Genomic DNA, 16,360 nt, shown 5'->3' with positions numbered 1-16,360 from the left:
TAGCTGGACTGAAGGTAAAATGATTCTATTATAAAGGTTTCAGATCCATGTTGTAGATAAAAACTAAACAGAAGGTATTTTAATCTTTTTATTAAAAACTAGCTCCACCCTTCCTGATTCTACATTAAGAATTTAAGACTTAATGTTTCAATAGTTAAAGTAGCAGCCAGAAACTGTATGTCTGCACGTTTTTTCTTGTCCAACTGATAGTTTTGTTTGTTTTTTATTAAAAACCTGTTTGAAATAAATGAATAAATGAAATGAAAAATGAAAATGTAAAATTTATTCTGGCATTTAACAAATAGAAAAAAAATTGATCATCCTTAAATGACCTAAAACGGGAAAATTTAATTTTTTCTCACTGATATTACGTCCATGTGAAAAAATCAGAGGTGGGCAGAGTACCCAAAAATTTTACCCTAGTAAGAGTAAAAAGTATTTGGTAAAAAGTCTACTCAAGTACTGAATAAATTATCAAAATATCAATCATTTCATTTTTAAAAATTACATCATCAGACGGACCAAAATATAAAATTAAGTGAAAATTTTGGTATTTTAAGGACAAAAATGACAATAATTCATATAACAGAAATGACAAAATCATGCTAAAAAATGTCCGAATCATTATTTTAATATAAAACTTATAAAACTTTAACCTGCAGTCGGTGTTTGTGTCTGGTGAATTTTTGGTTAAAAAATCCAGAAATTACTCAAGAGTAGAGATACTTTATAATGTATGTAAATGTCTGCTTCAGCAGTAAATATGGATTTAGTTAATCAATCATCCTGACCGATCTGATAAATAACGGTTTCTACTAAAGTGGTAATGTGTCTCATCGTCTGTCGCTCTGCTGATGATTGACTCAACGCCAGACACCTGAGTCCCAACCTCTTCACAGAAACGGGCTGGAAAGTCGCCACTGCACCTGCACCAATCGGATCAAATCAGCTCTGTTCTCCTGACAGGTCTGACGGGACGCCCAGTGGATCCACAGATCAGATCCAGAACCACCCAGCGGTTCTAAACGTGAAATAAAATTACTGTCTTTGTATACAAACCAGAAAAGGTGGGAATTTATTGTATCGTTTATCATTTATCGTGATAAATTTCTGATCATTTCTGATCATGATGACATTTTGATTTATCATGCATCGTTGGGATTGTTACTTTTTCTCCACTGTTTGTTCATAAAGGTGTATTAATAAAGATGAATAAATTCAAATCCAGGTTCTGGGTGCAACATATTTACAGACAAAGAAGATTGTTTTTTATCTTAACTGCAAAATGTTCACATTTTTTATAGTTTTGGCTTAATTACTGCTCTGAATGTGTTGGGATTTTTTCATCAATTGGCCTTTTTTGAGCCTATACTCCAGTTAACAATTAATCGGTTACTAGTTGACAATTATTTCAATAATCGATCCATCGCGATTAATCTGAATAATCTGATAAATCAGATAAATCAGCCCCAAACTCTTTCAAAGATTGAAAAATTACTAGAACTAATTTCTAAACTGTATAGAAAGTACACTAGGGATGGGTTATTTATCGTATTATCATTTATTGTGATAAATTTTTGATCATGATGTTAATTTTGATTTATTGTTGTCACAATAAATTCAAATGAATAATGTTTAAAAATACCTAAAACTCTTCTTATTGCTGGGATTATTTTCACAATTTTTCTCCACTGTTTGTGCAATAAACATGTTTCAATAACTATAAACAGTCAAAAATATGATTAGAACCAGTTACTGTGTGCATTTTAGTTATTCAAACCACACTTATGTTTCTCATATTAAACCTGTTTGAGAATATGTAATATAATAGTCATTTTAAAGTTACAGTCAACTTAATAGCAGGAGAGAAACACATTTTATGGTTTAGAGTTGCTGTTTTTGTTAATTTTCATGGTTATAAAATTACCTAAAAAAGCTGTAATATATAGCTATAATCACTTTTATTGTTATCACAGTAGTACCACAAATTAAATGATGGACTTTGATTAGATTTAAGTCCATATCGCTCATCCCTACCAACCAGACCTGCAAAAATTGTCAGAAAATCAGATATTTTCTAGTATTTCCTAACCTGAATGTCCACCAGGAAGAACCACAGCATGCAGTAGACGCAGGTGAAGATCCAGACGCCGGTTATGATCCGCTTCGCACGCGACACCGTGCACACCGTCTGAGCCTTGATGGGATGGCAGATAGCAATGTACCTGCAGGTGGGGAGCAAACACAAGGTCAAAACAGGTTCAGGTTTTTTATTCATTTTATTCCAGTAAAGTAGACGCCACTCAGCCGTTAATGCAGCAGAATCAGAGGGCTGTTCGGAAGCCTTTTCTTTCATTATCCGAACACACAGGTGGCGTTAAAACTGAAACTGCGCACAGAGGTCACATCATTACGAGGTGCCTGTCTTTAATCCCTTGAGCCTGGCAGCGCAGAGAGGCGGGAATACGGATTGGGATTGGATGTATGTGAGGGGATTCATGGTTTAATCATTTCTCAGGTTCTCCATGGAAGTCCCCTCAGCAGATCCACACTCTGTTATTAAAACGCAACCTGAACGTCAGGAACGAAACTGAGCAAATGTTACCAGGTGGGTGTCTAAAAATAAAAGCGCTGATGTTGAGAGCTTGAACAATTACAGAATGAGAGAGAAAAAGAGATTTTGAGTCAAAACAGGATCATAAGTGTCTTATTTAACAGGATGTGGGGGAAAGTACACACAAAGACTGAATTATACAGCTTTAAAAGTTTAATGAGGACAAAGTTAGGCAGCAAATAAAACAACAAACCAGAAAATAAAAGATAAAAGCTACAATAACAATATTGTTTTAATTTTTTTTATTATTTTAAAGAAAATTAGTAAATATATACATGTATTGCATTATGATCATTAACAAGTATAAAACTTTGCTCCGTCATAATAATAATGGAGCAACTATAGATATTATTATTGTTATTAATAACAACATGTACTATATCATCCATATAGTACATGTGAAAATATATATTCATATTATGCATTATATATTATGAAATAATAATAATGCATTATTATTAAGTAAATAACTTTACTATTTATGCTGCAATAATAATAAAAATAATTACCCAAATATTATATACATGTTTATTTGTCATTTATTTATTATTTATTTTAGTTTTATTTATTTATTATTTATGTATTTTTTTATTCTTAAGACATAAATAAATAAAACTGATACAACTGTCACTACCAATCATAATTGTTTGTAATGTATTTATTTTATGTAAGCAATTTAACTAAAAAATGTCCTAAAAATGTAATCATGATAATAATAAAAATAAACCTTTTGTTACTATTTATTATTATTGTTCTTATATATATTATATATATTAAAATAAATAAATTAAAAATAAAAGTCAACACTGTGAAGTTAGATGTCGGGTCTCTGATGAAATAAAATAAACATTTTCTCATCAGATGCTCGCCATCTGGTATGCCTGAAACGCCGCGTCGCTGAACGTTATGAAGTCAAATCCCTCACTACGTTACAGAGAAGGACAGTGAGCCGTAACATAATCACATAAATATCTTCCTCAGGACATTTAACTCAACACGCAACCAAATGTTTCGGCTCAGATGAGGTAAATACGGCGAAGGGTGTAGAGTACGGTGGGGGTATAGAGTACAGTGGGGGGTATAGAGTACAGTGGGGGGTATAGAGTACGGTGGGGGGTATAGAATACGGTGGGAGTATAGAGTACGGTGGGGGGTATAGAGTACAGTGGGGGGTATAGAGTACAGTGGGGGGTATAGAGTACTGTGGGGGTACGGCGCAGGATATAGAGTATGGCGCGGGGTATAGAGTACGGTGGGGGGTATAGAGTACTGTGGGGGTACGGCGCAGGATATAGAGTATGGCGCGGGGTATAGAGTACGGTGGGGGGTATAGAGTAAGGTGGGGGGTATAGAGTACGACGGGGGGTATAGAGTACAGTGGGGGGTATAGAGTAAGGTGGGGGGTATAGAGTACGACGGGGGGTATAGAGTACGGTGGGGGGTATAGAGTAAGGTGGGGGGTATAGAGTACGGTGGGGGGTATAGAGTACGGTGGGGGGTATAGAGTACGGTGGGGGGTATAGAGTACGGTGAGGGTACGGCGCAGGATATAGAGTACGGCGCAGGATATAGAGTACGGCGGGGGGTATAAAGTACGGTGGGGGTACGGCGCAGGATATAGAGTACGGCACGGGGTCTAGAGTACGGCGGGGGGTATAGAGTACGGCGGGGTATATAGAGTACGGTGGGGGGTATAGAGTACGGCGGGGTGTATAGAGTACGGCGGGGGGTATAGAGTACGGCGGGGCCTTAATCCTCCAGGTGGCAGTCATTTTGCTGCATGTCTTCCTCCTCTCTCACATCCGCTTTCCTGTCTGACAACTCAAATAAAGGCCAGTAGAGCCAATCAGACCAAAATATAGTCTTAGAGGGTAAATCAATATCAAGACTCAAAGTCTTTAGAGAACAAGTCTGAAGTCTTTGTTTTTGTGATTCAAGTCACACATTCGAGTTTGCAGAACTTCCAATGATTCTCCAAACTGAGGTCACCCTTACGTCTTTACCTTAGAGGGAAGATACTGACTGCTCAGAAATATTCTACATAACCTCCTCACTTCACAAAGCAGAAAATAACACCAGCCTGTCCTTTATGGTCTTTTTGAGTCCAAACCTTCATCATATATAACTTTTACTATTATGAGACTATAACGATAACAGTGTGAACGTAATTATTATCCAATGTCAAGCTTGCTAAAAACTATCAAGTCATAAAAACACATTTAAAAAATCCTTGTACAGCGTTTTAATATTAACTCACTGAAATGTGGAAAAGTTGCTGCAGCTAAATGAATCAGAAGAGATAATTTCACTGAGTGTCCCTTTGAACTCTTGCTCAGTTTGAGTTCTCATGATTAAAGTGCCGCTGGTCTGCTGAGTGCCATCGACCTGAACACCTCCTGTTTTTATCTTTCATACCTCAGACCCTGACATTTATCACGCCGTGCAGAGTATCCACTTCATCTGTCTCATCTGTGGGCGGGCGCATTGTTTTCAGAGCTGGGCATAATGCCCAAAAAATTATACTCCAGTAAGAGTAGCACTACTTCTACATATTTTTACTGAAGTGATCAAATTATCAATCAATTAATATTTAACAATTGCATCATCAGGGAGACTGAATTACAAAGTTAAGTGGAAATTCTGGTTTAAGGACGAAAATGACAATAATTCACATAAGTAACAAACAACAATAAAATCAGGTGTAAGAAAATCAGTTTCTTTAAATAAAAAAAACTTATGAAACTTTAACAAAACCTGCAGGTTTGTGTCTGTGTCTGCTGAATTTTGATTAAAACTTGTGGGTAGAAAATCCAGAAATTTACTCAAGTAAGAGAAGAAATGCTTCATAATAAAATTACTCAAGTAAAAGTAGAAAGTACAGTGTAGTAAAAGCACCTCTAAAAGTTCAATTTTTTTAAACAGGTTACTCAAGTAAATGTAATTAATTGCTGCCAAACTCTGGTGTCAAACCAACCAAACCCTTTGAAAGCCCTGTTCCCCTCCTCTCCTGTGGGGGCGCTGCACAAAGAACCACTTAAGGAAATGACTCAAAAAGACACTGAGCACAACTTCCTTCTTCACAAAATGCAAACAAAATGGAGTGGTGTCAGATTTTAGCAGTTGTAAAATTTCTCTTTTGCCTTTTTCCACTTCTGCTAGCGATATTTCATAATAAAATTATTCAAGTAAAAGTAAGAAAGTATTTGGTAAAAAATCTACTCAAGTACTGAATAACTGATCAAATGATCAATCATTTAGGTGGAAATTTTTCGTGTTTTTAAGAATGAAAATTACTCATATGAATAGCATAATTACATAATATCATGCTTAGGCCAAATAAAATGTTTCCCAATCAGTTTCTTTTAATGACAAACTTATAAAACTTTAACAAAACTGCAGGTGTGTGTCTATGTCTGGTGAAAAAATATTTGTTTTTCATTCAGTGGGTAGAGAATGCAGAAATTTTACTCTTTACAAATTTGACATTAAAGTAATAGAAATGAGCGTCTCTCTCACCTCTCCACGGTGAAAGCAGTGATGGAGCACGAGGACACATTGATCCCTAGGTACTGCAGGTAGGTGATGCCCAGGCACCCGGCGTTCCCGTAGATCCAGGTCCCCGTCAGGCTGTCCGACACGTTGGGCAGCCCCGCCGCCACCAGCACCGTCAGGTCGGCTATGGCCAGGCTCACCAGGTAGCAGTTGGTGGGCGTCCTCATGTGGCGCGTGGTGACGACCACGAGGACCACCATGATGTTCCCCACGATGCCAACGCAGCACACCAGCAGCACCAGGAACACCGAGATCGTCTTGTACTCCAGCGAGTCGGAGACGGCGACAGGGGCGCTCAGGGAGATGTTGGTCGGCGTGTCGATTCTGGAACTGAGGTTGTGGGTCATGTCTGCGTGTTTGGTAACCGACGGCGATGCTCATTTAATCTGAATCGGGTAGGAAGCTGCCATGTTTTCTTCTTCTTCATTTGGAGAACTTCTTCTCATATAGGCGGTTTTGGAAAGGTTTAACTAGCGACTGATTTGTCCTGAGTCCGGCTCAGTCCTTGTTTTCTAGGATTCCTGTGGTTTTCTATATGATTTAGTGAGAAAACTGGATTTATCCTAACACTTCCAAACACACCTCAGTTACCTGAAAACAGCCATCAGGCTGCATGAATACAGATTCCCTTTACTCCCAATTAGCATCTTCTCCATACCAGAGACTTTTATCAGGCTGAAAAAGTGGAAAAGGGAAAACATAACTTATTACCAAAGCAGCCCAAAGGTTTCACTTCCTTCAATGTGAAATTCAAACAATTTTTATCACACCTTTCGATATAGACAGTAAAAAACTTCAACATTTTCTCAGAAATCTTTCATTTTCTTGGGTTCCTAAAACAAAAACTTCCAAGTCAAAGCTTTGTACGGTATAACACTAAGTTTAAGTAAACACATAAACAGAAAACCAAATAACTAATTAGACTTTGGAAGCAATTTTCAAAGGATCTGATCCTTGGATCTCCATTTATCTTTTCAATTAGATGTCCAGGGTTTTAAATCTTCAGTTTGAGCAGTTTGAGGAGAAGCTGAAGCTCAGGATTGTCTTCTGCATCAACAACCAAAACACACAAACCATAATGTCCAGGAAAATGCATCAACTTTTATTCTCTTTTCAGCATAAATGCTGCCTCACACCTTCTGGTTTTAGTTGGCTACGCTACGCTTGCTTAAGGAGCTAAGCAGCTTGATGAATTCAACTGGCAGCCAATTATTAATAAATTATTTTACCCAATATTTTATAACTGAAACACAGATTAGATTTTATTATTATAATAATTATAAGATTTTTAAAAAATTTGACTACAAATGAACTGGACTGTTATATTTTTTGTCATCTTCCCTCCAGTTTTCTACCAGTAACAGCTGGACCAAGCTCATATTCATAAAACAAAGGTTTTTATTTCAATGTTTATACTGTCAACATGTGAAACTCCTGACCTGACAGCTCATCAGAAAACATCCTAAACAAGTTCTGCAAGCGTGTTAAATAAAACGTAAAAGGAGGAGCTTTTACCATGCAGAAACCTGTTGGGCTGGAGGGTCAAAAACATCTTTATTCGTGTTTGTTGAACATTTTGGTAGCATAACAACCAGTTCTGGTATTTATTGTATGCCTGTGTTTTTGGTTTCCAGTGGTGGGCAGTGTAAACCAAAAAGTTAGCTGTGCTAACCCTAGAGCCCTAAAAATTAGCATTAGTTCCGCTAATACAGTGGTATTTAGCAGAAGCTAATGCTAATTAGTAAATTAAGCTAAAGCGTTAATTTCAACCATCTCTATACCCGCCATGTATGTGACACGACATAGCAAACCTTCCTCAGCAGGGTCAAATTTGTTTCCGGAAGTGATTCTTTGGAACGTACCTTTCACTCAGTTTAAGTTTATTTGGTTGAGTTTGTTGCTGATTTTTGGGCTTCGGTCAGAAAACATGCAGATTTTAAAACGTTTAAACTACAGGGATGCATTATGGGTAGAGAATAAACATTATTTGGCGCACCTCATCGAGGGTGGACAACGCGGAGAGGAAACGGAAGTGCTCCATAAGCGTTCTTCAAAATAAAAGCATGATTATAAACGTCTAGCTATTTGACGAATTCGTAGCGCAATAACCAAAACTTCAACACAGATTTCAAACTTTATTCAACTGAAAGTTTACAATACAGCCAAGTAGATCAGCATTTTAGAATTAATGTCCAGAAAAGATAATTAGACAAGAGTGCTAAACTTTTTCAAAATGAGCAAAGCGGTCATTTTTTTTAAAATGAGCTAAACTGGTAGTTTTTAACATATTTTTGCTCATTTTTACCACTTTGAAATCAGTTATTTAAATATGAAAACTGCTCATTTCCACATTGAAAATGAGCTATTTCAATGCGCTAGTAGTTCTGCTACTAGTTTAATAGAATAATTAGCAAACACCAACCAGCTTTCATCAAAAATGACATTTCAGGCCGTCTTTTGGCATGGATTATTCATGTGTTCATTCTTCTGCAACGTTTTACTGATACGGTTGCTGATATGATTTATCATTCAGAATGATTATGGGGTCCCTAAGTGCTGGAAAACCTTCCAATGGTCTGAGTCTGTTTATCTCTTCAGGGAAGTCCTCTAATGGACTCACGGAAGGCCGGCTTTGTGGAAAATTGCTGCAGTGCAATCGGAGGGAAATCCTTTTTTAAAAAGAAGGCTTATTAATATTTACAACCGCTGGCTGAGTGGAGGTCAGCTGTGTGGTCTTAACAAAGAAAAACTCTCAGCACAAAGGAAGAATTTGACTTAATTACAGCTGAAATGTTTGATGCATGATCACCCCAAGGTTAAGTGCAGCTATTTGAGCACACTCAGTGCTTTCAGAGCTGTTTCAGGGCAAAAACTGCAGCTAACAGGAAGGTGTCACAACGTATGAAAGATTGCAACATGCATGACTCTTTTCACATCTTATTATGGATAAATGCGTCGTTAAAGTGCCTGATAGTGTTACTTAAAGAAAGCTAACCAGAGTCCCGTAAAAGTCAGAGCTGCAGCCAGCTCTAATGAGATCCACAATGGATCCCTATTAAAAGCAATATTCAAATCTACCTTTCAGGCTCCTAAAATACTGCACTCAAAGAATTAAAACGCTTCAAGAGTGCATTAAGACCCTTTCGACATGTCAACCTGATGAAACAAAGAAAAGCAAATGATTTTCCCTCCTCTCCTAATGCACTTCTGATGCCTCCTAGTGCATTTCTGATAATGTTACAGCCACATCTCCAAAAAAATCCTGCATGGCAGGAGAGGAATCTGATTAAAGACACTTTTCACACTTTAAGAGCTTGAAAAGGCTTTCGGGTTCCTGGAGGATAAAGTGTTTTTACATTTTAAAGAAGCATAGCGTTTGTTTTGAGGGTTTTTATTCTGCTGAAAGCTGATTAACACAGCATGCAACACTTTCAAACCCTGCGACGTTCCCGATTGCTCTTTTTACTTATCTCTCGGCCTGGGCGCACACATACACGCACACGCGTGAACACACACAGACACACACACACACACACACACACACACACACACACACACACACACACAGCGAACGGCAGCTTTCCGATGGCTGCCTCTAATAAATTGAGGTGGATTCGAAATGAAAAGTAATCTAGTTCCACTATTGTGCCGTCAATCAGACTGCAGCCACTCTCTGTTCCATTACACATGCACAAGAAGTGATTTCCTCCAAGTTTCTGGTCAACAGGCACATTTGGCAAACGGCGAGGCATCAGGAACTCTGATTGGCTCCCGTCGCTGCATGCTTCACTAGCACTGATGACTATTCAAAGTGAGAAAATAACGGACCTCAAATTAACATTTTTATGACGCTTTAAGGATTTGGGGATTCAGTTTCTGCAGAAATGATAAGAAGGATTTTCTTCTGCATAGTTCATTTGTGCTTTTTTTAAAAATATCAGATTTAAAAAAGCAGCAGCATCACAGTTACAGCCTGTTAAACATAGGCAGCAAATGTCCTGCTAGCAGACAGCCGCCTGTTCATGTCTCAGGGGACAGAAAACATCTGTAGGTCATTTCTCAGGAGGAAAATGGAGACAAACCTCAATGAGACATTCTGCTGTTTTAACAAAACTACATTCCAGTTCTAGTCTGACTTCAAAGTGGGAAATTCAGATGTCGATGTGGGAAATTAAGATGTCAAAGTGGGAAATTCAGTCGTCAATGTGGGAAAAATAAACTGGAATGCCCTCCGAAACTGGATTTCTATGACGGTGTATCATCAATTTCCACCAAAAAATTGAGAAATTTGCTAGAAAAACCTCAGAAATGTTGAAACACTTGTCTTTTCCAGGAGCCATTGTAAAGACGTAAAATCAGCTGACCACATGTGCTGGAATTCTGCTTGGGTTGCTAGGCAGTGGAGCTGGGCTCAGCTGATGTTGCCAGGTATTGGTGCAGTGCCTTCTGTGACTTAACTATCTGTAAGCTTTTTGAAATGGCTCCTTTTTTCAGATGCCAAAAATCATTGACTTATCGCCAAAACAATTTTTTTTAGTTCTTGTGCTGTTTATAGAAGCAACTGAAACCCAAATAGAAATACAAACATGTTCAAACTGTGAATTTTGTCAATAGTAATAATGAATGTGACTAAACTGAGCTTACTGCGCCATTAAGATGCACCTGAGTCAGGCTGAAGTATTCATCTTCTCCTTCAAATAACTCGTACTTATTCAGTCATTTTCTAATTATGTTATCATGAATTTTACATTTAACCTGCTAACTGAGGAGAGTCTGAGCCGGTTTGTGCATTTCATGCTCTGACCTTGCTGTGAATCTGCTGAGTTGCCCACTTCCGGGAGGATTGGCTGCTGGCCTAAATATTTTCCACTTGTTAATTTTTTTCTTTCTGGGACAGATAGTTGTGCTTACAGCTTTTCCCAGATTGACTGGCACCAACAATGAGGTCATTTCTGATGTCTTTAAACTTTGGCAATGTGTTGACACGCATTCCATCAGCGGCCCGAATGCTAATTCCTCTATATTTTTATCCAAACAGCAAGTAACACATTTTGTTGTTCTTTTTTCAAGCTGGAATTTGATTGTTTTAAAATAAACAAACAGTATTCCATTACAAATGAGCGCAAAACTGAGTCGATATTCCACTAATGTTGAAAAAACACAATTTCGCAATTGCAGTGTTTCAAATAAATAAGAAACGCAGTTAAAATCACAAATGAATATGTTTGTTCAGGGGATAAGGCATTAAAACACATTCGGCGCCATCATACTCCAACCACTTCCTGTCGTCGCGCTGCTGACGTCACCGTAACATTTATTGAAACTGTTATATTGCATCAATTCAGCTTCTATTTGGAGCTGAAAGCTGGAATCATATTTACTATGAGGAAATGCCGAGTTGACGTCAAATAAATGCTTTAAAATAATCAAAAAATATATATAAAATAAACGCAATAAAAATAGTCGGTTCACATCGGGAAATACTGATATGCCAAGAGATTTATCCAGGACAAATCGTGTTTGTATTGAATTCAGGTGGAAATCGCTCAATTTAACCATCATTAAAAAGTAAAATTTTTGCAAAAAAACATTTAAATAAGTAAGAAAAATTTTCTAAAGTACAGGTCCGGTGCTTAAAGAGCGGATTTTTATTTATTTATTTATGTATTTATTTATTTATTTATTTGCTAATTTCCGACTAAGGTAAATTTGGTTTACCGGAGCAACAATCCATGAATCCATTTTCCACTTCTCAGTTTTATTTGATAAAACTAAAAATAGTGGACAGAACTACTTTTTCCAACAGAATCTGGTTTCAGGTTGTGTCCATGCCTGGCTAAACGTGTTTTAATGCAGCAAACAGAAGGAGGAGAAACAAAGTAAAAGGCGAAAGATTTCTGAATCTGCAGCTGCTGCATAGATCAGTGAGTGGCATTCAAGCAGCTGCATGCTCACCGTTTGGTCCTTTTAGGTCAATAAGCATTAATGGAAAAAATAATAAATGGGGCAACAGAGCAACAGCTGAAATACAACTGATTAATTGTGGAATTTAAAGTGATTAAATTATCTGAAATTACAACACAGAAATTTGAAAACGTTCCTGCTCATTTTAGTAAATCAGAAGAAAATAAAAGTTTTCTTTCTCCAAATGTACCTGACAGTACAAACTTTTAATTATTCTGCCAGGAGGTTAGAGTAAACTCACCTGATCAGTGTTTGTGTTTCCATCCTCTCTGATTCGTCCATAATTCTCTTTTAATCCCGTTTTTACTCTCCAGATTAATTTCTCCGGACTGTTTGAGTGCGTCAGCCGCTGTTTACGGCGCTCCGCGGCAGAGCCATGCTTCAACTGTTGTCTACATGATGTGAACACACAGAGTGTCGCTACTACTGGCTGTGGGGCTGACACACACTCTCTCTCACTCTCACACACACACGGGAGGCAGAGCAGGTGCCTTCAAAATAAAAGCATAAGATTTTTATGTTGCATTTATCAAAACAGTATGACTAAAAATAACATAAGAACAAAACACTGTTAAAATTTTGAAAGACATGGAAATATTAAATTGTTTAACAGTAAAACAAATAATATCCAAACCCAGAATCTTCTCACTTGAAGGTAACGGTGCTACCAACTACAACTCTTCCACTCACAATAAAAACAATTAAATAAAATACACTGACCTTTTAAAATCAATCTTGTAATTTGTTATCTGATTTTGCACGGTTGGAACAATTACCAGTGACATTTAAAATCAAGGATTAGACACTATGCAAACACAAGTGTCAAAATTGAAAAACTTTCTCCAGCAGATGAATAGTGTTATATGTCTTTTACAAACATTTTATTTGACCTTTTTATAAAAGAGTCATGTTTCTCTGTTTGCTACGACAACTTTTTTTTTTTTTGGAGTTTTCACTTGGTCTTAGTTGTTTTTGGGGTTTTTTACAAGAGTTGGAAAATATGGATTTAAAGTTTTGTCATGATATTTCCTGATACTATTGTGATAATGATAAGAGTGATGATGAAAGCTATTTATTACTAATTTTATGGGCAACTTTATGTCTGTGAATGCATGACTTCTCTTAAAAAAGAGAAGTCACATTTATTGTGACAAATTTCTTATAAGAAATTTGTCACAATAAATGTGTGTATGAAAGGCCAAAATGCATAAAAAAATTTTTCCTCAAATATGTGGTCACATGTGACCTAGCCCTGTTAGCAAACTGTCCTCCTCTCCTTTGCTTTTGCTACTCTTCTTTAAATCTCTGTCTGGCATAGAATTATTGATCAACATAAATCTGAAAGATTTCAGAAAAAAATGAGAAGGAATACAGAAATGAGAGTGAGATCAGGAGTTGACTTGTTCTAGTGCTGAAACCGGTGCTATGAGGTTCTTCTGTTAAATCCAGACATATGGTCCAGGCTGAACACCATCACTCTTTTCATCCATTCAGAAAGTTTGGAACAACATCCAGCCTCAGTATTCAGCCATAAGAGGGTTGCTATGTCTAAATTATGAGTGGTGCCAGCCGCTGCCAGATACGGCCCATGGTGTTCCATCTGTCAAACGCAACATCAGACATGAGATAATTAAAGTGGACCTATTACGTAAAATTCACTTTTTGCAGGTTTTTGTTCGTCCATTTGGATCTCTGTTGTTTCTAAAAATAACAACAACAACAACAAAAACAAGCTGTTTTTGGCAATAAGTTCATGGTTTTTTGGTGTCTGGAAAATGAAGTGTTTCTAAACCCACCTGATTGTTGAGTCACAACGAACGGGCACTGCGCCGTTACCTAGCAACTCAAGCTGAGCTCCAGGACGTTTGGCCAGCTGGTTTTACCACTGTATGCACTGTACAATGGCAACATACTGTATGCACTGTACAATGGCAACATACTGTATGCACTGTACAATGGCAACATACTGTATGCACTGTACAATGGCAACATACTGTATGCACTGTGCAATGGCAACAATTATTTTGGTGTTCATGTATCATCCAAAAACCACTTCCTGCATTCTTGTTGGTTGTGCAGGAGGCTGTACTTCTTTTCAAAGATGTACGGTTGTACAATTGAGTAACCAATTTGCCTCTCCTAACAACAGTACAAGCACATAAAAAAACACCCAGACAATTTTTAACATTAATGGTTTTTGGTCTCTGGAAAATGAGAAATTTCATGATTGTTGAGTCACAGAGGTTGCTGCAACATTGCCTAGCAACCCAAGCAGAGCTCCAGCACATTTGGTCAGCTGGTTTTACTACTGTATGTGGTGCACAATGGCTGTTGGAAAAGACGGTGTTAACTTACCAGCCAGAAACCACTTTCTGCATTCTTGTTGGTTGTGCAGGAGGCTCTACTTCTACTTTTCAAAGATGTAAAGTTGCATAATTGCACATATTTTTGTAGCCATTCTAACGTGCGAGTGTAAACTATGATTTTGATGTGAAATAGCCAGAACTGAGCAGACTAAAATATCATTATCTAAGAATGAATTTGTGCAAAAAAAAATGTAATGAATATGTTTTGTATAGACCATAGACCTATCCTAACCTGCTAAAGGAAGGATAATATGTCACCTTGGACCAGAAAATATCTCAACAATTTGCTTGAAGAGCTGCTTTCTCCAGTTCACACACAGTATTAGATATACATCAGAGTAAAGTTAAGTTGATCTGCTGCATTAATCTTCTCCAGTATGTCTCCACTGAGCTCCTGAACTGCTGTCAAAACATCCATTTTAGGACCAAATGGACACCATACAAAGAGGAAAATCTATTACTCAAGACTGTTGCTGTGTTTACTTTTGATGTTTTCAGCTGATAGTTTGGCTTTTCTTTAAGGTTACCCAGCAGGTGCCCTGAGGCAACCGATGGAAACTGAGGAATGAATGATGACCGAGCAGAGCAGGCACGTAAATGTACAGTAGGAAGAAATGACTTGGGCCTTTAACTTTCCCCCCAGTGGCCTCCATTATTAATGACTGATGTGTTAAACAGCTGACAGGGCCCTGCAGGGGAGGAAAGAATAATGAGTGTGGCTGCAATCCCAAAAGTCAGAAATGTAAGAATTCATCCAGTGTCCATTTCTCCTGAAATGCATCACCGCAGGTCGCCTGCCATTCAGACGTAAACAGAGATGTGTTAGCTCAGGCTGCAGATATTCCACATATGCCAGGCGGGAACTTTTAGCTCCAACAGCAGGGGGCTGCATAGATATGAGTCTGTTCTGAATGCAGGACACATTTCATTTGCTGTACTTCTGTCAAGGTGTAGAAGTTATTTCGATTGATAACAAATTATTGCAAATGTACAGAAAATGCTAAAAATATGTAAAGCAGTGGTTGCCATTAAGGACACGTTGAGAGAAGCCGAGAACCACTTTTTTTATTTTTATTAAAACTGAAGAGATTTATTTCTGAAGAGATTTGCTGTTTATCTCTGCACATTCTGCAGATTTTTCATTTAAAAATCTGTAGAATGTGCAAAACGTATTTGCATCTCTTATTTACATTAAGAAATACAATAAACAATTTCATGCCTTTATTAAAAAGAAAATAAACATTTATTGTCTAAAATCAATAATGTAGCATTCCTTTAGTGTACAGATGACCATGTATCAAAAAAATGCTTCTAAAGTGGGAAGTTCAGCCTTTTCTTAACATTAATACAATTTAGGACAAATCTGTTGACATCTTTTTGGATTAATTAATTAATAATTGGATAGTAAAAGTTGCTTAATAGTTATTTTATTTACATAACTTGAACAGGGTGAACTAAAACATTACATTGTCACAAACAAATAAAGTTTTTCATCTTAAATGCAAACTGAGTTTATTTTTTGTACAATTTTGGCTTAATTTCTGTCTTGAGTGTGTTGTTTTCTCAGCAAAATGTCTTTTGGAGTCTGGAGTGATTGACTAATTTAAGTGATTAATCAATTAATCTAAACTGAATTAGTTGGAGATTATTTCAATATTAACAATTAACCATTTCAGCACTAACAGGATTTAATTATTTAGGTCTAAATTTGTGCTGTTTGTCTTGTAAATTAATCTTCATAAATTCTTTAGATATAGTTCTGTGAAAAAAGTTTAGGCTTAAAATGTAAAGACAGTTCCCTTAGATGAATTTGACACATTATATGTGTCAACAAGGAAAAAAGAGTGAATCCAGATTAACTGAA

At 37.1% G+C, this 16,360-nt stretch overlaps 1 protein-coding gene across 1 annotated transcript in view; it reads right to left on the bottom strand.

Moving 5' to 3' along the window:
* The window catches only part of trhr2 (thyrotropin releasing hormone receptor 2), a 28,509-nt gene extending 15,955 nt beyond the window's left edge, over window positions 1-12,554 (bottom strand). The window contains exons 1-3 of the mRNA XM_014993258.2: window positions 12,372-12,554; window positions 6,131-6,841; window positions 2,093-2,225 (exon numbers count right to left, since the gene is read on the bottom strand). Of these exons, the coding sequence (XP_014848744.2) occupies window positions 2,093-2,225; window positions 6,131-6,513 (516 nt within the window). The 5' untranslated portion in view covers window positions 6,514-6,841; window positions 12,372-12,554. The remainder of the gene's footprint in view (window positions 1-2,092; window positions 2,226-6,130; window positions 6,842-12,371) is intronic.
* Between the last annotated feature and the right edge of the window lie 3,806 nt (window positions 12,555-16,360).

Source organism: Poecilia mexicana, unplaced genomic scaffold (genome assembly GCF_051168715.1).
Source record: "Poecilia mexicana isolate PSO_F unplaced genomic scaffold, ASM5116871v1 scaffold_6, whole genome shotgun sequence".
NCBI lineage: Eukaryota > Metazoa > Chordata > Actinopteri > Cyprinodontiformes > Poeciliidae > Poecilia > Poecilia mexicana.
This window is presented reverse-complemented; position numbering and strand designations above follow the sequence as displayed.